General features: G+C 41.8%; 1 protein-coding gene and 1 non-coding gene across 5 annotated transcripts; one reads left to right on the forward strand and one right to left on the reverse strand.

Moving 5' to 3' along the window:
* The first annotated feature begins 5815 nt into the window (after positions 1 to 5815).
* DDB2 (damage specific DNA binding protein 2) lies at positions 5816 to 25866 on the forward strand. Of its 4 annotated transcripts, none has more exons than XM_031690653.2 (10): positions 5818 to 6289; positions 7369 to 7505; positions 7881 to 8072; positions 21052 to 21197; positions 22484 to 22583; positions 22674 to 22851; positions 23178 to 23320; positions 24822 to 24986; positions 25129 to 25174; positions 25476 to 25866. In XM_031690653.2, the coding sequence occupies exons 1-10, from the start codon at positions 6094 to 6096 to the stop codon at positions 25523 to 25525; spliced, it is 1353 nt and encodes a 450-aa protein (XP_031546513.1). In that variant the 5' UTR covers positions 5818 to 6093; the 3' UTR covers positions 25526 to 25866. The 4 variants fall into 4 exon arrangements, with proteins under 4 accessions (XP_031546512.1, XP_031546513.1, XP_015101670.1 ...); XM_006212275.4 differs by having other exon boundaries at positions 5823 to 6220; XM_031690652.2 differs by lacking the exon at positions 25476 to 25866 and having other exon boundaries at positions 5816 to 6289; positions 25129 to 25259.
* Positions 18436 to 18508, reverse strand: TRNAP-AGG (transfer RNA proline (anticodon AGG)). Its single transcript has one exon. It is a non-coding gene; the product is annotated as a tRNA-Pro (tRNA).
* Positions 25867 to 25909: the final 43 nt, after the last annotated feature.

Raw genomic sequence — 25909 nt, forward strand, 5'->3', positions numbered from 1 at the left:
TTGTTTTTCTCCCTTCTGCTGCAGCACAAGTGCCATTAAAGCCTTGCCTGAATTCCCTGTCCAGTCCCTTATCAATTTCTATTGATTAAAGAGTCCAAGGACCTGAGCCAGTAACAGAATACCATGCATTCTGCTCAGCACTTGGTCACTTCAGCCTAGAAAGAACCCTGTCCAGTTAGACTTATTCTCCTCAGTTTGCAAAGGAGGAAAGAGACACTAAAATGTGCTCTAGGACACAGCTAGGAAGTGGGATTGGAGGGCTCACCAACACCGGTGAGTAATTTTCCCACTTGGTGATACAACAATTTGCTTTTAGCCAGATGTCAATATAAATCTATGACTGTAACAACTGAGATAAGAACAGCATAAATAAGGAGTTTTTGTAGTATATACACGTATACAGAAACCTGCCCAAATGGTGTTCTAAGAAATTAAGTTTGCAGTTAAAATGAAACTATTGATTCAACATAGGGATAACTTATTTTAATGCTTTTTAAAGTTGTATGTTTTCTACACTAGTTCTGACTATAATTTTGCATAGAATTACTTATAAAGTATATTTCTGCATTTCAGATCAGAAGCTTTTAGTATAAGAGTACAAAAAAAACAAAACAACAACAACAACAACAAAACACTAGTTCAGGGACCTTGAAGTCCTAAGGTTGCAGCTGCCATCTGCCAGCAGACACTGCTTTGACAATGGCTGGTGACGTCCCAAGTATGGCACAGCTCAGAAAATTCGAGTTCTCGACAACAATAGGAATGTGTCTGAAATCACGTCCACAGTGGCCACCTATTTTTACCTTGAATGTCTAAACCACAGTACCCGAGGCAGAGACTGGGTATATTAGCCTCCTGGGGCTTCCGTAACAAATTACAACAAACTGGTGGCTTAAAACAACAGAAATACCTTCTCTTACAGTTCTGGAGGCCAGAAATCCAAAACCAAAGTGTTGGCAGGGCCACACTCCCTCCTCAGGCTCTCAGGGAGAACCTTCTTTCCCTTTCTAGCTTCTGATGGCTGCTAGCAATCTGGTGGCATCTTTGGCGTCCCTTGGTTGACAGCCGTATCATCCAAACTCTGCATCTGTCTTCACATCATCTTCTCTGTGTCTGTGTCTTATCTCTCTCTGCCCTACTCTTACAAGAATATTGGTCACTGGATTTACAATCTAATTGGATAATCCAGGATGACCTCATTTTCAAATCCTGAACTATATCTGTAAAGACCCTTTTTCTAAATAAGGTATCATTCACAGGTTCTGGGGATTAGATATGGATGTATCTTTTCAAGGACCACCATTCAACCCACCACCCAAGGCTAGAGGAGCCCACAGCTGTCAGCCTTGGAAATCTAGTACAATGCTTCTTGAGCTTAAAAAGCAGGCTGACTTTCAGAGTCTTTCTTCATCCAGTTTCACAAATGTGCCTCTTTGGGGAATGGATCAGTAGCCTAAATGCTGCCAACACAAATGTCCAGACTGTCCATAATTATGACAAAACACTTGGATTCTGGGGCCTTTTGACACAGGGACAGTCAAGCACAAAGGGGAATTACAGTAAATGTGCCTGCAGTGATGCCACTCCAAGTTTGGAGGGTTGGAGAGGATATATGTGAATCTGTACCAAGAAACACTCCGTCCCCCAGGCTATTGGCTTCACCAATGAGAACCACAGCTACCCAGGCAGCTTACCACTTTACAGGGAGAAAGGTAACTGAGGTTCCTCGAGTCCTTTGTCACGTGATGCTGGAGTTACAATGTCCTAGTAATAGGACATTGGCTCCTAGGGACAGGAGCCAAAGCAGGAAAGTGGAGAGGGGAGTGGGAAGAGGGGAATGTAATGGGATGTAAATGTCGTTCTCCCGGTCCCACCAGCATGTGACTCATCCGCTCCTGGGGAACTGGCTTGGCTGTAACACAGAGAGAATCAATTTTATTTCTGCCACTTGGGATTTTTGCAGTCCTTGGAAGAGAACTTTGGCATTAAAAATTGAGTAGAAGGCATTGCCAGAACTCAAACTGCTGGTTTCTGATTCTCTGGTCCCCAGTCTTTCCATGACGGTTCTCTGACTGCTGAGAACTCTTGAGAAGAGCTTGCTTCTTCACCACCTTTATCAAACCTTATCAGTAAATAACATACTGCCAGGACCTTATATAACAACTATTTGTAGAACACTTTACAGTTTGCAAAGCAGATTCATATATTATTTCAGCAATCTGGCAATTGCCCTGCAACTCTGGCTGCCTAGAGAACTTTCCTGGCATCCGGCACTGATGGTATTTCATGACAGGATATTGATTTAATGCGTGGATGGTGCCTCATCCCCCACAGTAGAGGCAGAAGGTGGGGTTTGGGGGTATTTACACAGCTGTCTGACACTTCCAAAGCTACCAAAAATTATATTTTGGAAAATGGATGCTGTTCCCAGAGAGTAGGAGTCATTTAGCAGTATTACAAATCTATTCATATTTGGGCATTTAAATATGTATTGGAGATGCCAAGCAACAAGGACTCTGGACGCTGTATTCAGTCTGTTTCCAATTCTTTAGTTGGAATTTAAACTTCAGTTCCCCACAAGGCACTGCAGAATCCTTGAGGCTGTCATTTACAAACCACTGGATGCAGTAACTGTGTGGGAAGCCTGCACACACCATCCATGTGGATTATGGATGGTTTTGCAGACTCAGCAGGGTGTTTGGATCCATAGACAGCATGATCAGAATCAGAGTCATGTATCAGCCTGCAACAGGGAAATTATTCCTACTAGATGGAAACCTCCCACAGGGAGGCCAGAGTTGAAAGCAATCACTAGTTTTTGCTTCTTTAACAGCAAGTCACAGGATCACAGATTTAAAAACTGGAAAGGATCTGAGAGACCCCTCCTCTCCAATTCATTTTATATAGGGAACTAAGGCATAGAGAAGTGAAATGATGAACCCAAGATCACATACATAGTCGAAGTACAGTGCTCTTTCCACCATGCTATATTATTTGTTCTAGAAAACACCTAAGCCACAGATTGTTTTGCAGATCAAAGAAACTGGCATTATTTAGGGTCATGCTCGTGGTCTGCTCAGCTTCCAGTGTGAACGCGAGACCTTGATTTGCTATCACCAGCAGCTTTTGAATGAATTGCCTTGTGATGCCTTATGTCAAAAGTAGTGTCCCAGATAGAAACAAAACATCTATAAATGGGGTTTCATGGCACAGCCTCTCCATGGCATGAAATTGAAGCAATGCTGTACTTCATTATCAGATTAGCTGCTTCAAAAATTTTGTATAAAGGCTTTTATCCACCCTGCACCTGATGGTTCATCAGATGGGAATGGATGACATAGTGTTCTTGGGGAGCTGCTTTGTGCTGAAACAAACCAAAACCCAGGGTAAGGATGGCCCAACACACAACCTGGGGCAAAGCGCTTTACTGGTACATGCAAGGCAGGTCTCCACTGCTCACACCTGTTTTTTGGTTTTTTTAATCCACCATGGAAAACTCCTCCATCCTAAAAAGGGATTCTGGAAAAAGCTAGCGTTAAGGAGGACATTTCCTTTGCTCATGAATCCATCCTGGCTACCTATAACCTCCCTGCCTTTTCATTTTCTACTCCCTCTGCCTGGAATGCTCTCCCAGTCTCCTCTCCAGACATCACCTTCTCTGGGAAGACTTCCTTGACATTGCTCCTTCTTCACCCCACTCCAAGCTGAGTTCAAATGTCCTTTTTCTGTGCCCCTCTGCCCCACCAGAACCCAATGCTTCCTCTCTCACCAAGCTTATCACCCTCTATGGTAGCTATAGGTTTACTATTACTATTCACTATTAAAAGGCATACTCCATGGGGAAAAAGAGCATTTTTCAGGTCAGCATTCTTTTTGACTGGAATAATGCCAGGAACAGAGTAGGTTTTTCATGTCAGTAGAATGAACTCTTCTTCCTACCATTCAACATCCCCCTTTATTTGGCCTCTCTTACTATGCACAAATCTGTACTGTGATCAATTTTCTCCTTTTCAGGCTGCCTCTTATTCTACTCATAAATATTAATACCCCCAGGCCAAATACCATCAGGGCCACACCAGCAGTTGAACTTCAGGTCTGTTGCTCATTGCGACAGGCAATGCATACCATGAGGAATGGTGGGACATCTCTGTACGAAGGCATTAGAAAGAACTTATAGGATTGGCTTGTGTTGGATGATTTGGATAAGGGTTCAGGGAATTGAGGCTTTGCTCTGGATTGGAGAGTGTCAGGAAATGGAGGTGATTCTATGACTGGGTCTCAATAAATCTTATCTTTAAGGTGGGAGGGATGGAGCAAAGCTAAAGCTGTGATTTGCAAAGAATTTACAGTCATTCATACTAGCCAAAATAATAGGGGTATGTTTGGTCACTTTTGTGGTTTGGACAATGTTCAGGTTTTGCCTATGTTCAAACATTAGCAATCATGCTTTTGCGTTGATCTATCATGATCACAGAATGTCCTTGTCTGTGCTGGTGTTTTGTGAAACTGTGTTATTTTGACAGAACACTAAGGCTTAGCTGATAGTCCCAGATGCTGGGAGCTGCTTTTCTCTTTCTCATAACCCATACCCATTCCTAACTTTTATTAAGCTGTTTCTCCTCCTAGGATGCTCTTCTCTCTCCCCCAGCCAACTTCACAAAATCCCACCTCCCTGTGAGGCTTTCCTAAATACTTCTTTCTCCATTAGATTATCTTTTCTGAATGTATCTAATAGTCTTAGTTGGCATACCACAATTTAGGACCAACTGTGTTCTTTCTTTAATTGTTCAACTTGAATTGTTCCACACATGTATTTTTCTTCTCAGTAGGTTGTAAACCACTGAGGCGCAGGGCCGTTTCTCATACTTCAGGATCCCCTAGAAATGAGCACCCTGCTGAGGTGAACTAATGGCTGGTCTGAGTAAGGCGGGCAGTGGGAAGGGGGGCCAGCTTGCTTCTGTAACACAGCTCTGAAAACGCAGCTACGGGCCTGGAGGGGAGAAGGTACCAGCTTGTCCTTTTCCCTGGTAGTTGCCATTTCTAACACCCTGAGATAATCTTTCTTCCCATCAAGAAAGCTTTTTCCAGTATCTCTTTTGGAGCACTCATTTCCTTCCAAGAGTTATTTGTATAACTGTCTTCCGTCCCCACCGGTCTGAAAGCTCTTTTAATGCAAGATCTACCATTAATGCATTTTTGTCTCTTCTCACCATCCCAAAGCGCCTGGCACTGTACTTAGCGGGTGGAAGGAAACGACAGCAGTCCCCAACTAACCCCAGTTCCTGCCTGGCTCGTCGCAGAAAGTAGCGTGCATCCTGTCGGGCGGGGAGGGACACCGATGAGGCTCACTGCTCTGGCCTTTGGCTGAAGTCGGGGGCACAAGACTTCGGCCCCGGTGGTCAGTCCACGCTCTCCGGCCCGTCATCACTGCCCCAGGCTGCTCCTTAGGCGGACACTCAGCAGGTTTGGGGAATCCTCAGTTAAAAGCTGCGAGTTTCAACCACTCTCCGCAGAGTAGGTGAGATTCGACGGGGCTGGAGAAATCTAAGTAATCAACACCGACCGCAAAGCCAGGAACGGAATCAGCTGGGTTTCCACCGCGGGGAAGTGGCTTGCTTTCTGCAAAGCCTTCTCACGCCAACTGTATGGATCAGCCAATCATAAAGCCCGATAGGGCGTGGTCACCAATTAGAATGTAGGGAAGGCGGGGTCAAGGCCTTGATTGGCATCAGGTCTCAGGGTGCCCAGAGGCCTGGCAGCGAGGAGTCTGAAGAGGCTTCAAGTTGGCAGGCCCAGTGCCGGGGGCCATCTTTATTTCTGGCAGGTCAGCTGACTTGGACTAGATCAGGGCCAACACGTAGGCGACAGCCCTTTTCTCTAGGGAGCGGATGAGGCCCTCCCTGCACACACTTCCCATCTCTCCGCGCGCGCCCCCGCCTTCTCGGTGAGCCTGTTTGGCGGGAAGTTGGCTTAGTTGGCCTACCTGTGGCTCGGCGCGTTCCCTGGTCCCCGCCTTGTTTCTCCCCAGAGGCTTCTCATCCTCCCTCGGTGATCTCGGCGTAGGGCATAGTACCCCATCTCACGGAGGACGCGATGGCTCCCAGGAAACGCCCAGAAACCCAGAAGACCCCCGAGGTGGTTGTGCGTCCCAAGAGCAAGAGGAACAGAAGCCCCCGGGAGCTGGAACCCGAGGCCAAGAAGCTCTGTGTGAAGGGCCCCGGTACTGCCTGCGCCTGCTGCTTTAATAATTCTGCCATTTGGGGTTCTCACGCAGGAGGCTGGAGTGGGGGTGGGTGCTCCTAGGTTCCTGAGGCTGTCCCAAATTATGGGCGCCTCAGGCTATGCATTTTGTCTGCAGGTCCTTTGACATCTTAGAGCTTGGGCTTAACCTCCCTCAGGTGACGGGAAGAGGCAGATGAACTCCATTACAACAGACACAACGGACTTCCCAAGTTCCTTGTTTGTACCAGGAGTTTTACACACCAAGGAGAGCTTAAGATAATCCTACCTTGCCTGGAGATGTGTGTGCTTAATTTTGATAGTCACGATTGTTAGCTGTATGTCCTTGGTTTAGATGCAGGATCCCTCAATTTCCTTCCTTTCTTCCTTTGAAAACTCATCCTCAGGGGTTTTTGAGGGGGGGACTTGAACCTGGGGCTAGAAGAAATGTGAGGAACTCAAAAAATTAGAGCAGGGGGTTGTGGATGAAGTGGTTTTTGCTCATGAGAAGAAAGAATTGGTTGTCAAGAGGCAGGATTCATAGAGATCAGGTCCTCAAATATATGTTGGTAATTCAGAGTTGCTTTATTCCTATTTTAGGTGGATCTACCCCTCAAAAAGTAGCCTAGTGAATTTAGCTCCACGCCAGATTCTCTGGAGCCTGCTGGTTTTCAGGAGAACAGATTGGACTTGGGGCCACAACTGGTCACCTCTACATTATTTTAATACAGGATTTAAAGAAACTGCTTTTCCCAATCACCTATATACTGTCCAAAAATCTTTTTATTGTGCATTATATATGATTTTAAAATTGTTACTCAACCCTATCACAAGTTTTCCAGCCCCACTGAGAAGAGGTCTGCAGTTCTTGTATGTTTCTTTGGCTTAGTTCTCAGAAACCCTGCAAGATCATAGTTTTACTTTAGAATTACTATTTGGGGGAATGTTTTTTGGAGAGGGCTGGATCCCTACTCACTATTTATTTCTTGTGCTGAATGAGACTAAGCAGACGATGGAAAGGCCTTAGGAGGTGATTAGAGAGATTGTCTATGCTGAATGAAACAAGGCTTTCTTTCTGGGGTTTCAGCAGAAAAAAAGCTTTCTTGCGGGAGATTGGAGCGGAAAATATGTGTCTCTTCTGCTTGGCAGGTTCTAGCAGAAGATTTGACTCAGGCTGCCTTTGGGCGGGGTTGGCTAGCCTGCGGGTCTCGGCATCATGCAGCAGCATCGTCAGGGCCCTCCACCAGCATAAGCTGGGCAGAGCTACCTGGCCATCACTACAGCAGGTGAGGCATTTCCTGGCTGAAGTGCTCAAGGGTTTGCATGGTGCTTTTTTACTACCGGGTGGTCCAAAATTAGATGTTGGGTTGGTTCAGTGGGTTTTCAGAGTGGTCAGATCACCCCCACTTTGGTGACTGGCTTACTGGGCATTCAGCCAGGTAGAAGTCCTATGCTGTAGGGGGTCCCAGCTGAAATGCACTCTGTCCCTTTGCTTTCCATGATTAGATTATGTAATTGCAAATATTTTTATGCACAGAGCCAGGCAGTTAGTTTTCCTTTAAGTGGGAGGACTTGGCCCCAGGCCTCATCTAGGGAGGAGTCAGAGATTGACAATGTACTGTGTGTTTTAATTCAGTTTAATTCTTTTCTCTTTGTGTTAGGGTCTTCAGCAGTCCTTTTTGCACTCTCTGGCTTCTTACCGGATATTCCAAAAGGCTGCCCCTTTTGACAGGAGGGCCACATCCCTGGCATGGCACCCAGCTCACCCCAGCACCGTGGCTGTGGGTTCCAAAGGGGGAGATATCATGCTCTGGAACTTTGGCATAAAGGACAAACCCACCTTCATTAAAGGGGTGAGCAGTTCCCTGTGCCAGACGATAGTGCTGAAGAAGTGTTTGTTGAAGGGATGAGAAGTCATCCAGTGACAAGGAGATGATTGGGATCAAAAGTAACTGTGGGTATTTTCAAACAACTAAATGGTGATGATACTCAAATCTTTGTTGAAGGCCTGCCCTTAAAATATTAGAAAGTATGAAATATTGATCACCTGCTAGTAAGTCACCACGTAGAGTGGAATCTAAGCCCCTTACCGCCTGGACCTCATCTTGTGCTACTGTCTCTCCTCATTTCCTGAGCTTTAGCTGTACTAGCCATTTCTGTTCCTGCAACTGGGTCTTTGCACTTGCTGTTCCCTTTGGAGAGCTCTGCCCCATGGTTTTCTTGTGGCTGGCTCCCTCTTATCCTTCAGGCCTCCGCTCAATATACTTCCTCAAAAAGGCTTTCACTACCACTCTGCCTAAAGTAGCACCTCCCCCCATCACCCCCTATCTCATTGCCCTGCCTCACTTTACCCCTACTGTGTTTCTCAGTATCTGAATGGACTTATTTGTAGGTCTTTGTCCACTGGAAAGTAAGCTGCGTGATGGCAGGGACCTTGTCTTTCTGGTTTACTGCTCTATCCCCAGTGCCTAGAACAGTGTTTGGCCTAGAGTAGCTGCTTTATATTTGCTGAATGAATGAGGGGCTTGGAGTGTAACAGGGTAGGTGGGATATATACATACTAACAATACAGCAATACAGATGCTACATGCTGCAGAATTTAACAGAAGGAAGAACCTCTTGTGAATTAGAGTTGATAGAGGAGGTTTCGTGGATGATTGAGGAGTGAGGAAGAACAGTATTTAGATAAATGGAGGGAAAAGGAAGAAAGGCAGAGTGTGTTTGGGGTAAGGTTTGGCAAAGGGCTTTTTAGGGATGCTAGTGTTTGTCATCAGTCCCTGGGGAGTGCGGGGTTAGCTCCTCCACCGAAGGGAAGACCTTTTGCTTGCCCTGCTGGGGTCTAACATTGGAGGGCTGTAAGGTAAAAAGTGACACTCTGGGTTTAAAGCAGGGACCACAAACTCACATGCCCTAAGAAGCCAGACAGATAAAAGAATGACGTAGGATTGTGGTTAGTAATAAACCGGAGATGGTTGACAGGCAAGAAACTAAGTCCCATGGTATCAGATCTAAGTTTTTCAAATGAAGCCTGATTTTTTTTTTACATGAAACATTCTGATTTTTTTAAACTAGGGTGAAATACAGATAGCATAAAATTTACCATCATGACCATTTTTAAGTGTACAGTTCGGCGGCATTAAGTACATTCACATTCTTGTGTAACAGTCTCCAGAACTTTTTCATTTTGCAAAACTAAAATTCTGTACCCATTAAACACTAACTCCCCTTTCCTCCCTCTCTCCCGCCCCTGGCAACCACCATTCTGCTTTCTGTCTCTATGATTTTGACTTAGTATTCTCATGTAAGTGGAATCATATGATATTTGTCCTTTTGTGACTGGCTTATTTCACTTATCATAATGTCCTCAAGGTTCATTCATGTTGCAGCATGTGCCAGAATTTTCTTCCTTTTTAAGGCTGAATAATGTTCCACTGTATATTATACACTGTATAATGTATATGTATATAGCCAGATTTTATTTATCTATTCATGTGTTGGTAGACATTTGGGATGCTTTTGCCTTTTGGCTTTTGTGAATAATGCTGCTCTGAACATGGTTGTACAAATGTCTTTTTGAGTCCCTGCTTTCAGTTCTTTTGGTATATACCTAGAGTGGAATTGTTGGATCACATGGTAACTCTATTTTTAATTTTTTGAGGAACCACCATAATAGAGGCTGCACCATTTTACATTTCCTCCAACAGTGCACAAGGGTTTCATTTTAAAATACCCTGACTTTTAATGTTGGAAACTAAATAAAATTGAACATGCTGTGTAGCTAAATAAAACACATCTGTGGGCTGGATTCTGCATTAGCTCACTGACATTTTTCCACTGTGGTTTGGAGGTAGAAAAGGCTAAGGGTGAACCCACAATGAGTTCTTTTAAGTGGAGGGTTTGGAGAGCAGCCCATCAGAAGAGGCCAGGTTAGGCAGGCTTGGGGGATTAGGATTCAAGGTATGAGATGGATACTCAAAAAAAGAAGTGCCTGAAGTCAGAAGAAAGGCAGCCAGAGGAGTGCTGTGGACAGAACTCGGTGGGATTCCCAGCTAGCTGTTAAGACAGGTGACCACTGGAAGGGGCAGCTTAAAATGGAAGTCAGAACCCAGGGCTTAGTCAGAGAGAGATTTGTTTCTGTTTTTGTTTTTGTTTTCCCTAGACATCTAGGATATGGGAATAGAGAAATTTAAGAAATGGCTTAAGAATGTCCTAGCGGAAGAGCCTTCTGACCAAAAGGGGAATGATAGCTGCTTTGAAGTTGTGCCAGGCTAAGGCTGCTTTTGGTTTACATTAGCCTTTATTTTAATGCCCATTTAAGTGAAGTTTCCTCAGTTGTGGAGATTGGTCTAGGCATTTGAACTATGTGACAAAGAGGGAGCTAGGCTGGAGCAGAAGAAGGATATGGCAGTTTGGAGAACTGTCTGAATTTTCTCCCAGACAGGGACAGCAGAAAGTTGATCTGAAACCAGTGACTAGGGGAGCAGTTCCTCATTCTGTCATTTCTTTAGTCATCTGAACTTGGCTCTGATCTTTACATCTTCAGGCCCTTGGCAAAAGAATATGTTACATTTTCAAAATGAAGATAACTTCATTTTGTTCTCATTGTAAAAGTGATCTAGGCTTATTGTAAGAAATTCAAACAATACAGAAAAAAGTATAAAGTAAATATTACCTGAAATCCCCATTTGAAGCATCTTTACACACACTTATTCATCTACTTAGATTATTACATAAGTATTCTATCCTTGAATCTGTTCTGTTTTACTTATTACATCGGAAATTCTAGTTTAATCATCTCATATCAGATGATGACCACTTTAAAATATCTAATGATTTCTGTTTTTTTGTAATGCCTTTGGTTTTGGCATCAGGGTAATGCAGACCTCATATAAAGAGTTGGGAAGTGTTCCCTCCTCTTGTATTTTCTGGAATAATTTATGTAGAATTTGTATTATTTCTTCCTTAAATTTTTTATAAGATTCACTCTAGTGAAGCCATCTGGAACTGGAGTTTTTATGGTTTTTAAATTAAATTAAAAATTTTTTATGGAGGTACTGGGAATAGAATCCAGGACCTTGTGCATGCTAAGTATGTGCTCTACCACTGAGCTATTACCCCCAGCTGGAGTTTTTTTTATTGGAAGGTCTTTTAACTATATATTTAATTTCATTAATAGGTGTAGGGCAATTTAAATTATCTATTTCTTCTTGAAGGAACTTGGTAATTTGTCTTTCAGGTAATTTATCCATTTTATCTAAGTTGTTGAATTTAGTGGCATAAAGTTATTCTTATATTCTCTTATTTCCCTGTAGTAATGCCCCCATATTCTTGATATTACTAATTTGCGTCTTCTCTTTTATTCCTGACCAGTTTGCTAGATGTTTATCAATTTTATTGATATTTTCAAAGAACCAGCTTTTAGTTTCATTGATTTTCTCTATTGTTTTTCTGTTTTCTTTTTTGTTAGTTTTTGGTTTATTATTTTCTTTCCTGTGCTTTCCTTGGGTATAATTTGCTCTTCTTTTTCTAGTTTCTTAAGATAAAAGCTTAGATTGTTTATTTGAGAACTTTCTTTTATAATATAACCATTTAATGCTATACATTTCCCTCTAAGTATGTCTCTAACTGCATCTCACAGATTTTGTTGTGTTTTTGTTTTCATTCAGTTCAAATTATTTTCCAAATTCATTATGATTTCTTCTTTAACCTATGGGTTATTCTGAAGTATGTTGTTTAATTTCCAAATATTTGAGGATTGTTGAGATCTCTCTGTTATTGATTTCTAGTTCAATTCTGTTATGAACAGAAGACATTTTATATTATTCCAGTCATTTTACATCTTTTATTTGTATGTGGACTGTCTTAGTGAATGTTCCATGTGCATTTGAAAATAATGTACTATTTTGGGGTGAATTATTCTCAAAATGTCAATTAGTTTAAGTTGCTTGATAGTGTTGTTCAAATGTTCTGTACCTTTATTAATTTTCTATCTTTTATCAATTATTGAGAGAGGAGAGAGGAATATTAGAATCTCCAACTATAAAATTGTGTTTCTGTTTTCCTTTAGTTTTTGCTTCATGAATATGGAAACTCTGTTATTAGCTACTTACACATTTAGAATTACATTCTTTTGGTGAACTGACACCTTTGTCATTGTGAGATGGCTCCCTTTATCCCTGGTAATATTTCTTGTTCTGAAATCTTCTTTGTTTGATATTAATATGGCCATCCCAGCTTTCTTCATCCTTTTATTTTTAACCTATTTGTGTATTTGTATATAAAATGAGTTTTCTGTTAGGAGGGTATAGCTTAAGTGGAGAGTTCATGCTTAACATGCATGAGGTCATAGGTTCAATCCCCAGTACCTCCTCTAAAAATAAATAAAATAAACCTAATTACCCCCTGGCAAAAAAAAAAAAAAAAAGAAAGAAAACACATGTATGAGTTTAAAACAGAAAAAATTTTTAAATAAATTTAAAAAATAAAATAAGTTTCCTGCAGACAGTATTCTAAAAAAAAAAATTCAATCTGACAATCACTGCCTTTTAATTGGAACATTTGACCATTTACACTTAATATGATAACTAAGATTAGGTTTAAGTCTGTCATCTTCAATTTCTATTTGTCCCATCTCTTTGTTCCATTTTCCTTTTTTCTGCCTTCTCTTTTATTTTATCATTATTTTTTATGGAGGCACTGGGGATTGAACCCAGGACCCCGTGCATGCTAAGCAGGCACTCTACCACTGAGCTATATCCCTCCCCCCTCTTGCCTTCTTTTTGGTTGAGTACTTTTTATGATTCAATTTTGTCTCCACTATTCGATTTTCAGTTATACTTTCTCTTTCCCTTTTCTCTTTTTCAGTAGTTGTTCTACAGTACAATGTACATGGTTAACATAAGAGTGAGTCTTCAAATAATATACTACTTCACATGTATTGTAAGATTCTCACAATCATATATTTACTTCCATTTACTCCCTTCTGTCATTGGCCTACATTTTACTTTTGCATATATTATATACTCCATAATACATTACTATTTTTAATTTTTTTAATCTTTTTTTGTTAAATTATTGAGATATAATTGATTATAATAAACTGCACATATTTAAAGTGTACCAATTTGATGAGTTTTGACATACGTATGCAACTGTGGAACCATCACCACAATTAAAGTAATGAACATATCCGTCACCCCCAAAGTTTTCTCATACCCTTTGGTAATCCATCCCTTTCTACCCTTTGTCTTGTCCCTTGAAAACCACTAATCTGCTTCCTATCCCTATTGATAAATTTGCATTTTCTAGACTTTTATATAAATGACATCATATATGTACTCTTTTTTTTTTCTGGCTTCTTTCATGCATTATACATATTTGAGATTCATCTACAATTCTGCATGTATCAGAGGTTTTATTTTTCTTTCTGAGTAGTGTTCCACTGTATCAATATACCACAATTTATTTATTCATTTACCTGTTGAAGGATATTTGGATTTTTTCCAGTTTCTGACTGTTGCAAATAAAGCTGTTATGAACATTCATGTGCTAAGTCTTTGTGTGGATATATGTTTTCATTTTTCTTGAGTAAATACCTAGTTGTGGAATGGCTGGGTTGTAGGGTAGGTATCTTTTAAAAACATTTTTTTAATGAGAAGAAAACTTTAATATTTTTCCACATATTTGCCATTTCCAGGGCTTTTCATTCCTTTGTGTGAACCAGACTTCCTTTTGGTAACATTTTCTTTCTGCCTGAAGAAATTCTTTTAACATTTCCTATAATGCAGGTTGGTTTGTGATGCATTTTTTTCCTCCTTTTGTCTGTCTGAGAAGGTCTTTATTTTGCCATTTTTAAAGGCATTTTTACTGGGTATAGAATTCTAGGTTCACAGGTTTTTTTTTTTTTTTCTTTTAGTACTTTAAAAATGACTTCTGATGTGGAAGTCTGCTTTCATTCCTATGTTCATTTTCATGTGATTTTTCCTTTTTTTTCTCCTAGCTGCTTTAAAAATGGCCCCTGTGTCATCTAAGGTATTATTCACAGGTTCCAGGGATCAGGTCATGGACCTCTTGAGGGACCATTATTCAATCTACGCTGCTTAACAGGGGTATAGGGCAGCCTATAGTCTGGGTGTGAGTTGGCCTCACCGTGAGGCAGTACCCTTTTGAGGACTCTACTTGATGTTCTGTATAGTAAGAATCTTTTCATTCTGGATGGTGAGAATACAGACTGTTCTAAGGATTTCCCCTCCTACTCATTTCTGGTGTTTTTACCCCCAGCCTTGTTTAGTTTCCTCACACACCATTACACAATGATATTTACTCAAAGATCTGAGAGGACCCCTCTGAAAATCTCAGAATGCTCTCTCTGTGTATCTCCCTCCCCATAATTTTGCCCCACAAATTCTTGCCCTGTTGACTTTCCCAGACTCTGTCCCCTCAGCCCAGTGAGACTATAAGGCCGTTTGGGTCCTCCTTCCCTGTGCTGCAGCCTGGACACTGTCTCTCTCCAAGCAGTAAGCTGGGGCTACCTTATTCCTTTCCCTCCTGTCTCGTGCTGACTGTTGTCCAGTATCTGAAACCGTATTTCATATATTTTGTCCATTTTTTCTAGTTGTGTAAGGCAGGAGAATATATCTGATTTTTGATACCTCATCATGATTGGAAGGAGAAATTCATACTTACTAATTTTAATAGTTTCTTTGAGGCTTTAAATTTCTTTCCTACACAATCTTGTCATCCTCCAAATCATGAGAGTTTGATTTCTTCCTTTACCATTTTTACACTTTTTTGCTTTATTCCATTGGCAAAGACCTCTATTACATTGTTGAATGTTGGCTATAATAGACATCCTTGACTTGTTCTCAATCATAGATGGCTTTTATATTTTATCACTAAGTAACATTTCTGTTACTTTTTGTTATGGTAAAATACATGTAACATAAAATATAACATTTTAACCATTTTAAAGTGTACAATTCAGTGGCATTAATACATTCACATGTTGGGCAACCATCACCATGATCCATCTCCAGAACTTTTTCATCCCCAAATAAAACTCTACCCATTAAAAAATGCCTCTCTATTACCCTTCCCCACTCCAGCCCCACTGATTTCCTTTCTGTCTCTGAATTTGACTATTCCAGGTACTGCATATAAATGGAATTACATAATATTTGTCCTTTGAGGGTCTGGCCTAATCTACTTAGCATGTTTTCTAGGGTCATCCATGTTATAGCCGGTATCAGTACTTTATTCCTTTTCATAGTTGAATAATATTCCATTGTATGAATATACCAAATTTTGTTTAGCCATTCACCTGTTGATGGACATTTGGATTGCTTCACCTTTTGCTATTATGATACAATTCCTATGAATGTTCATGTACAAGTTTTTGAACAACTGTTTTCAGTTCTTTTACGTATATACCTAGAAGCATGTTTGTTTTAAAACTTGTTTTTAAGTACTTTATCAGATTAAGTGAGTTCTTCTTTTATTCCTGATTTGCCAGAAGCTCTTATCATGAATGATAACTGAATTTCATCAAATACTTTTTTGTGTCTATTGAGGTCAGCATATAATTTCCTCCTCTATTCTGTTAATGTGGTAAATTACACTAGTGGTTTTTTATTTGTTCTGGTTTACCAGTAATATTTGAGTTTTTCATCTAAATGTTCTTAATGTTCTTTTTTTTTTCACTTTTTTACCTTTACAGTTATATTTCTAGCAAGTGATACTGCTTCTTTTAAAAACTGTGGTAAAAGCGCATAAGGGTAAAATGTATCATCTGAACCATTTTTAAGGGTACAGTTAACACTGTATTCACACTGTGTGCAACAGACCTCTAGAAATTTTTCATCTTGTAAAACTGAAACTGTATGCCCACTGAAGTTATAACAACTCCCCATTTCCCCTTTCCTTCAGCCCTCGGCAACCACAATTCTACTTTCTGTTTCTGTGAGTTTGAACTACTTGAGATACCATTAAGTTTTGATGGCTTTACGGTGGTTAGGTTGGGGGAATATTCTTGTAGGAAGTACACAGTAAAGTGTTTGAGGGTGATGGGACATCATGTTGGCAATTTATTATCAAACCATTCCAGAAAAAAACACAGTTCTTTGTGCTATTCTTGCAAATTTTCTATGAGTTTGAGATAGTTTGAAAATAAAGTTTTTCCCCCCCTAAAAAAGATTGATATTGTTTCTTGCTTGAATATTCAGTACATGCACCAGTGAAACCACCAGGATCTGGAATTTACTTTGCAAGAAAGATTTTAGTTGTGACGCAATTTCCTTAATAAATATCAGAATGTTCAGAGTTTTCTCTTTCATCTTCTTTCAGTTTGGCACGTTTGTACTTTTCTAGGAATTTGCCCATTTCCTCTAAGTTTTCAAATTTATTGGCTTAAGATTATTTATGATACCCTCTTATTATCTTTTAAAATGTCTAAGATTTATATTGATGTTCTTTTCCATCCATAAAATTGGTTATTTTTGCCTTCTCGTTTGGTCATTCTCACCAGGGATTCATCAATTTTATTAGTCTTTTCATGGAAACAACTTTTGGCTTTGTTCATTCTCCCCACAGTATATTTGTTTTATTTCATTAATTTCTGTTCTTTATTTTTTTCTTCTACTTTCTTTGGCTTTAGTATCCTATTTGTCTTAAAACTTCTTGAGGTAGATATTTGTGTCATTGATTTTAGTCTTTTTTCTTTTATTATGGATACTCTCCTATGAATATCTGTGTACAAGTTTTTACATGAACATACATAATACTCATTTCTCTTGAGTATCTATTTCTTTGGTCATTTGGTAACTTTATGTTTAATTTTTTTTTTTTGAGGAATTGCCTGTTTTTCTTTTCTTTTCTCTCTCTCTCTTTTTTTTTTTTTCAGAGGGGAGGTAATTAGGTCTATTTATTTATTTGGTTTTTCAGTGGAGGTACTGGGGATTGAACCCAGGACCTCATGCATGCTAAGCATGCACTCTACCACTTGAGCTATACCCTCCCTGGAGTTGCCTGTTTTTCAAAGTGACTGCTCCATTTCACATTCCTGCCAGCAATGTAGGAGGTCTTCTGTTCCTCCACATCCTTACCAACACTTGACTGACAAATAAAAATTGTACATATTTAAGGTGTACAACATGATGTGTTTTTTTTAAGGTTTTGTTTATTTTTAATTTAAAAAAATGAACCTTAAATTCTTTTTTTAAGCTTTTTTGGGGGGGTAATTAAGTTCATTTATTTGTTCGGGGTTTCTTTGCTTACTTTTTAATGGAAGTACTGGTGATTGAATCCAGGACCTCATGCTCTACCACTGAGCTATATCCTCCCCACAACATGATGTTTTAATACATGCATACATTGAACTGATTACCACAGTCAAGCTAATTAATAATTAATATCCATCACCTCACATAGTTACCTTTTGTGTGTATGTGTTTGTGAGCTGGGAACACTTAAGATCTACCCTCTTAGAAATTTCAAGTGTACACTGCAACATTATGAACTATAGTCACTATGCTGTACATTAGATCTCCAGAATAACTGAAATTTTGTACCTTTTGACCAACGTCTCCCCCTTTCCCCCACCCTCTGGCAACCACCTTTCTACTCTGTCTTTATGAGTTTGACTTTTTTAGATTGTACATGTAAGTGAGATCATGTAGTATTTGTCTTTCTGTGACTGACTTACTTCCCTTAGCATAATGTCCTCCAGTTTGTCACAAATGTCAGGATTTCCTTCTTTTTAAAGGCTGAATGACATTCCATTATATACATACACCACATTTTCCATTCCTCCATCAGCGGACACTTAAGTTGTTTCCGTATCTTGGCAATTGTGAATAATGCTGCAGTGAACACAGGAGGATAGATAACTCTTTGAGAAACAAATTTCATTTCCTTTGGATATGTACCCAGAAGTGGAATTACATAGTTCTATTTTTTAAATTTTGCGGGAATCTCCATACTGTTTTCCATAATGCCTCTACCAATTTACATCCCGTCAGCTGTGCACTTGAGTTCCATTTTCTCCACATCCTGGCCAGCACTTGTTATCGCTTGTCTTTTTTTTTTTTTTAAGTCTACAAGACTGACTTCTATTTTTTTTCTTTTACTCAATTATTCTTTTTTTGAGCATTTTTTATAATCTCACATTTTAATTTTAATTTTTAATTCTGGGGGGGTAATTAGGTGTCTATTTATTTTTTATGAAGGTACTGAGGATTGAACCCAGGACCTTGTGCATCCTAGTCACACACTCTTACCACTGAGCTATACCCTCCCCACCTCTTGTCTTTTTGATAAAAGCCATTCTAACAGGTGTGAGGTGGTATCGCATTTAGTTTTGCATTTCCCTGATGATTAGTGGTTTTGAGCATCTTTTCATACACCTTTTGGCCATTTGTATGTCTTTGGAGAAATGTCTATTCAAGTACTTTGCCCATTTTTTAAGTCAGGTTATTTGTTTGCTTCTTTGATTTTGCTATTGAGTTGCCTGAGTTCCTTATATATTGTTAATATTAGCCCCTTCTCAGATATATGGTTTGCAGTATTTTCTCCCATCTCACAAGCTGTCTTGCCAACACTTGTTATTGTCCATGTTTTTGATTACAGCCATCCTAGCACATGTGAAATAGTATTTCATTATGGTTTTGATTTTCATTTTACTAATAACTAATGATATTGAGCATATTTCATGTGCTACTGGCCATTTGTACATCTTCTTTGGGGAAATGCCTGTTGAAACCCATTGTCCATTTTTAAATTAGGTCTATTTTTTAAATGTATATTGATCACAGTTATTTTAAAGCTTGTGTCTAATAGCTCCAATTTCTGAATTTCCTGTGAGTGTATTCCAACTGCTGTTTTTTTTCTTAGTTATTGGTTATTTGATCTTGACTTCTAATATGCTGGTTATTTTAGATTTAATGCCAAAAAGGGCATATGAAAACTTGTAGAGATATAATTTGAAGATCCTAACTAAAAGCTGGGTTTTCTTCCCCAAGACTTCTCCTCTTGGGCGGGTCTGAACTCCAGTTTTTGACCCCCTTAAGACTGACAAAACCTCTGCTCAGCTCATCAGCTTCTCTGCTTCTAAGCCACCCCTTTCTTACCTGCCTAAGCCTCAAGAGGAAAAGCAGCATCCACATGTCAGGCTTACCTTCTGCTTCTCTTCTCTCCATGAGCCTGGACTTCAAGTCCTTGATGCCTTGGTAGCTCTTCGTTGACTTCTGAAACTTTTCTTCAAGAACACATATTTTATCTGCCTTTTCTACTTGTTCCTGGCAGAAGGTTGGCCTGACCCACTGTCACTAGAACTGGAAGTCTTACACCTACTTCTTTCTCACATTTTGTTTAGGCTTGGTTGGTCCTCCGTGCAAGAGTTGGTCATAACCACTTAGCCCACCCTTGCTAGAAGAACAGCACTCATACATTTTACCTTAGAATGTTATGTATTGTTTATTACTAATGCTTTGACATAGGGCAGTCCTTTTCTTGGAGTAAATGTTCACTGATTAGGGTTCACCGGGTCTTGCCTACACCACACTCATAATACAGTCTTTATAGGGTCTAGTTTCCATTTCCCACCCTAATCATTTACAACTATCTCACCCATGCTTAAGTCGATAACCATTAGTTTTAGCAATTCATTTTTACCCAGCTTTTCCAGTGTTCAACGTGGTTTTCATAGAAATAACAATAGTCTTTCTTTTTACACATATTTCATCAGTTTAATTAAATTACATGTTTAATGAAATGTTTAAGTGTTTGAAGTTTAAATGTTTAATAAATTACATGTTTAATTAAATTACGTGATTACAAAAAGTACAACTGGAATATATAGGTTTAAGAACAAACACAACTAACCCTTTGTAAGCACTGAACTCAGTTAGTGGGAGCAGATTCTTACTAGCAGCATGGGTTTGGCAAACCATGAGCATAGGTGAGAATGTTTTGTAGAGGAAATGGAAAGTGCCAATTAGTATGTTCAGTGAGTTAAGTGGATGCTGTGTAAGAGGCCTTTTAGAGGTAAGGCTGGGATAGCAACAGCATATGGGAGAAGTGGAGGAGGAGCCTCGAGGATATAAAGTTCTTAGAACAGTGCTTGGCACATAAGCACTTAATAAGGTTATGCTACGTGATTATTCTCATCATTGTCTGGGAGAGCTGGAAAAAATAGGAAAGAGCTCAGATCTGACACCTCCCCTTGTAGCCCAGCCACTGTTTCAAGCTGAAGCTCTTCTGAAAAGACCTCTTGTATGATACACAAACTGTGGCACACCCAGACAGTGGAATAATCAGCAATAAAATGGGATGAACTATAGATATGCACAGCAATTTGGATGAATCTCAGGACAATACACTGAAACGAACGAGGCCAGTCTCAAAGGCTGCACACTATATGATTCATTTATATGAAAGTCGTATCAAAGGCAAAACCACAGTACAGCAGTGGAGAACGAATCAGTGGTTGCCGGGGGTTAGGAGTTGGGAGAGGATGTGACTACAGTGGGAGAGCACAAGGAATTTGGGAGGTGGGGGTTGTTCCGCATCCTGGTTTTGGTGTTGGTTATTAAAATCTATACATGTGTTCAAATTTATAGATATGTATACCAAAGACAACCAAATTCACTGTATGTTAATTACTATAAAACTAAAACTTTAACTAGTACTGTGGAGAGCATCCTAGTGTCTAGGCATCCAAGCTGGCCTGGCCCCAAGTGTGGCCTGACTGGCTCTATGTCCAAACAGCGTATCTGCTCCCAGGCTTTGTTCCCTACCTGGGCCCTTGTCATTCACTGGCTTTTTTCTTCCTTGTGTTAGATTGGAGCTGGAGGCAGCATCACTGGGCTGAAGTTTAACCCTCTCAATACCAACCAGTTTTTCACCTCCTCAATGGAGGGAACCACTAGGCTGCAAGACTTTAAAGGCAACACTCTCCGAGTTTTTGCCACCTCAGACACCTGCAAGTGAGTAGTTTAACTAGGAGGGAAAAGGGCTTCTAGGCTCTCGGTGTAGTTCTGGTGAAAGCATCGAGATCCCATTTCTTTTACCCAAACCTGGCACAGGGAAGAAAGGAAAGGTGTTAGCGCCTTTCCACCTTCCCCTCCCTTCCTCAGGCTCTGTCTTTAGCTGCTCTCCCCCTGGGCCTGGTGTGGCAATGCCTCCAGGAGGGGTTCTGGAGCCTGCCTCAGCTTCTCTCAGCGAGGGAAGGGCTTCAGCTCTTCTGTCAGTCCTTCCCATATGAGACTAGACCTTGATTCTCACTAGACAAGTCAGCATGGCATTGGCCTAGAAAGCCACTTAAAGTCTAGAGAAGGAGCTCAGAACTTAAGATTCCATTCCCTATGTTCACTGGGTTGCAATGACCTGACCATTTCCTTGATGGAAGCTTAAATGGGCAGAATGCCCACAGAGAAAGTGGCTGGAGAAACAAAATGCGTGTCACTTTGATTTTGAGCCAGAGACACTGGCTCAAAACTCTGCTCCCTAAGCAATTGAGAGTGTGGAGGTCTAACTAGCACTGGACCTTATTCTGGGCTGCCCCACAGGGGTAAGAAATATGCAAGCAATAGGACAGGTGACAGGATGGACTCAGCTCCATCTTACTCTTCCACAGGAAGCCCTCCCTATGAAAGATATTTACACGGGATGCAAAAGGCAGTGTAGCAAGGATTAGAGGGGGAAAAAATGTGAATCTGAGCTCTCCTGGCTGGCTCTCAGGATCCCTGAAGTACTCCCCACCCCCCATCTCTTCATCCTCAGGTAGTCTCAGGACAAAAGAGCAAGATGCAGCTTCTGGGTTGTGTACGCGTTTCCCCCTAAATGCTCAGAAGGGGGCAGAAGTTCCTTACAGGACAACTGTGAGGAACAGGGCTAGACAGTCCCTGTTTGGTGTGGACGATGGAGAGTAAAGGGAGAAAGCTATAAATGAGTCCTCCTCAGAACCCAGGACTGTAGTGGGCAAGCCAGCCTGGGGACCTGCCTTATGGCTCTGGCTTTGTCCTCTTCAGGATCCTGAGGATCCTGAGCCCAGCAGTAACTGGACAAGTTTCTGAGCCCCACCACCCCCATACCCTCTATCTAGACGGTAGACAAATCTGAGTGTTTCTCACTGGGAGCCCATGGCAGGTTATTCATTGATTCAACAAATATTTATTGACAGTCTACTATATGTCTGACATGAGCTTCAACAGTGAATAAATGGAATTTGACTCTGTACTCAAGAATCTTACAGCACGGTCTCTCCCTCCAGCATCTGGTTTTGCAGCCTGGATGTGTCTGTCAAAAGCCGAGTGGTGGTCACAGGAGACAATGTGGGGCATGTGATCCTGCTGAACATGGATGGCAGGGAGGTGCGTTCCCTGAAGCCAGGTCCTCCCCCTACCTCCCTGACCCCCATCCTCGGTTCTGTGACCCCTCCTGAACTGAGCTCTTCTCTGCAGCTTTGGAATCTGAGAATGCACAAAAAGAAAGTGACCCATGTGGCCCTGAACCCATGCTGTGATTGGTTCCTGGCCACAGCCTCCGTAGATCAAACAGTGAAAATCTGGGACCTGCGCCAGGTTAGAGGGAAATCCAGCTTCCTCTACTCGCTGCCGCACAGGCATCCTGTCAACGCAGGTGTGATATACCAGATCTCGTCCTTCCTGCAGACCCTGCTGACCCGACCGCTTCTAGGCTTTTCCCTCAAAGTGTAGAAGCTACTGGGCCAAACCTTTACCCCTGAAAACATCAGCCAAGCTGATGTCTTGGGACCTTTCTGACTGTAGCTTCCTCCATCAGCTGCTGAGTTTGTGGGATGTTTTTGTTTGCAGCCCAGATTCACCTCCCTTCCACCCCTGTCTATTGAGGAGTGGGAGGGAGGGTGCCCCTGCAAGAGGCCTGTGACGGTCAGGACAACAGGGGGCCTGTGGTTCCTTGAGCTCAGGGGCTTTTCACTTTGCCAGCTCATTTCAGTCCCGATGGAGCCCAGCTCCTGACCACTGACCAGAAGAGTGAGATCCGGGTTTACTCCGCCTCTCAGTGGGACTGCCCCCCAAGCCTGATCCCGCACCCTCACCGCCACTTTCAGCACCTGACACCCATCAAGGTAAGTGAGGAGGGGACAGGAGCTGTGATCACAGGACGGATCAGGTCTATCCAGGGAGGGGAGAAGGGGGCAGAAATGAAAGCCTTTAAGCCCAGATCTCTTTCTGCCCTGAGACAAAGCGTCTCTTATTCTCTGGCTCTCTGCTCTGTTTGTCCCAGCTCTGTGATCCCATTTTGCTGAGTTTTCTTCATGTCTCTTTAACAAGCTTGTTTTCCTGCATTTTTCCCACACCCAGATCTCCTCACTGCGAGCACTTTCTAAGACCCTGGCCTCTGTTCTGTCCTCCACTTCAGTTAACTAACTGCATGCAGCTGACCTTAGCTCTCGATAGCAGGTTCTCTAGCCGCAGTCCCCAAGGCTTAGTCTTCATGTCTTGTGATTCCTTCCTGCCCACGCCCCTAGGCAGTCTGAAGCCTGCCATTATTCTGTTCTATGAGTGTATATTCTTTTCTAGAACCACAGCCCCTCTTCAGACTTCCAGGTCTCATGCCTATACTTCTTTGGTCAGTATAGCATAGTTCAGGCAGGCAGACCCCCTCTGGGGTAGAATCCTTGAGCAAATTGCTTACATTTTGGATCCCAGTTTCCTCACCTATAAAGAGAATAATAGTATCTGACCAACAGGGTTGCTGTGAGGATGAAGCAATATACTCAAAGAACATGGCACCTTGCTTAGCACCTAGTAAGTACCCAGTAAACAGTGATTTAGCATTAGAGTGGCCCCCACGTACCTCAGGTTAAATCCAAGGTCTCAGTAACATCAAGGTCCTGCACCAGAAGGCGTTCCCACTGATCCTTCTGTCCTCATCTCCCACTTTGTATCCAGCCGGCCAACTGACAGCATCCCACATGTGACTTGAAGACTTATGGCCAAGCCATTGCCTGTTCTTTCTTCCTGCTGATCATGTCTTTTCTCCTTCAAAACTTCCTTGCAAAGCTTTCTTTGGGAAAATCCCAGTCAGTCCCATCATTCCAGTAACTGCAGGATTTGTACTGAGCAGGGTGGTCTGGGGAACACAGGTGTCCAACCCCCTTTTCAGCCACTAGCCATTTTCTTTTCTTTTTTTTTTTTCACTAGCCATTTTCTATTCAACTCATCATTCACGTTGATAGAGGGAGAATAGTGGGATTACTTCAGAACTTACGTCCTGTTTGGTTTTGGTTATCAGATGCTTTTCAATTTGTTGTAGGGTTACCTCTTTGGTAATGGCTCGGGCTGATGTTAATTAAAACATTTATCACTTGGTATGATCCCCGGAAATACAAAGGAGAGAGAAGGCCTGAAGGTGTTCTGAGGGTCAGGGAGGCCACCGGGGGATTTTAAATTTGCAGTGGTAGATGCACACGCACTTGAAAATTACTCCTGTCATTTCATGTAGGTCTTATCACCATTATTAACTTGGCAGTTGTATTAACAATCGTTGTTAGTGGCAAAGACACTTCTGATGGCCCTCTTGACTGTTCCGCATTTACTCTTGTGACCAGTCTCTCCATCTCCTAGGCAACCTGGCATCCTCGGTACAACCTCATTGTCGTGGGCCGATACCCAGATCCTAATTTCAAAAGTTGTACCCCCCATGAATTAAGGACGATTGATGTGTTTGATGGAAGCTCAGGAAAGATGATGTATCAGCTGTATGACCCAGAATCTTCTGGTATCATGTCGGTGAGGCTTGGGCCCTCAAATCATGGGAGGAAGCAGGGATTCAGCCTACCTTATTGACCAAAAATGACCAGAAATTAGTCCTCATGTGCTGTTCTCCCAATACCTTCACCCACTCCTCATGCTTATCCCCTTGTCTCTGCAGCTCAATGAGTTCAATCCCATGGGGGACACGCTGGCCTCCGTGATGGGTGAGTGTATCTCAGGCTGGTCAAGCCCACCCTACTTCCCAAGGTTCAGTACAGGCTAACCCCAGCTTTGCCCTGTCACATTCACCCCAGAGCTGTAGTCAGTAAAGAAGATAACCAGGAGACAGTGGTCTCTTCGGCCTGGGCCCTTCATTCCTTCTGCTTTGTCTTCATCACAGCAGTGCCTGGTTGCTGTCCAGTTTCCTGGTGTCGCCTTACCGAGTCCTAGGTTCCCTGGGCCAGCCCCAAATTCTCAGAGGCTAATAATGGAAGGTGCGAGTCAGACTGGTCTCATCCCTTCTAGGTTATCACATTCTCATTTGGAGCCAGGAGGAAACTGGGATGCGGAAATGAGAGACATTAATGAAGGTGGGGGCCAAGCAAGGGCTTGGAGCCACATGAGAACAAGTCCTGCGAGAAGAGGCGGCTTTGTGTTAAAGGGCCAGAGGTATCCAAGCCTTAGGGTTGGAGCAGGGGCACTGGGACTGGGAAACTGGCATGTTACTGCTCGGGACTTAGCTCCAGAAATTTCTCCAGAGTTGGCGACCCAGCTGCCCCAAGGGTCGCTGCTGTATCTATCCTGCAGCCAAGCTTCTTGTCTTTCTCCTCTCTGACACACAGTGGCAGAGTGATCAGGTAGTGGGTTTTGATTTGCGCTCACTATTGACATAGCCAATAAAACCATACCCAATTGAGCTTCTGAGTGGATCTTCCAGCACTGACCTGTTCAAAGGGCTT

Source organism: Vicugna pacos, chromosome 10 (genome assembly GCF_048564905.1).
Source record: "Vicugna pacos chromosome 10, VicPac4, whole genome shotgun sequence".
Classification (NCBI taxonomy): Eukaryota; Metazoa; Chordata; class Mammalia; order Artiodactyla; family Camelidae; genus Vicugna; species Vicugna pacos.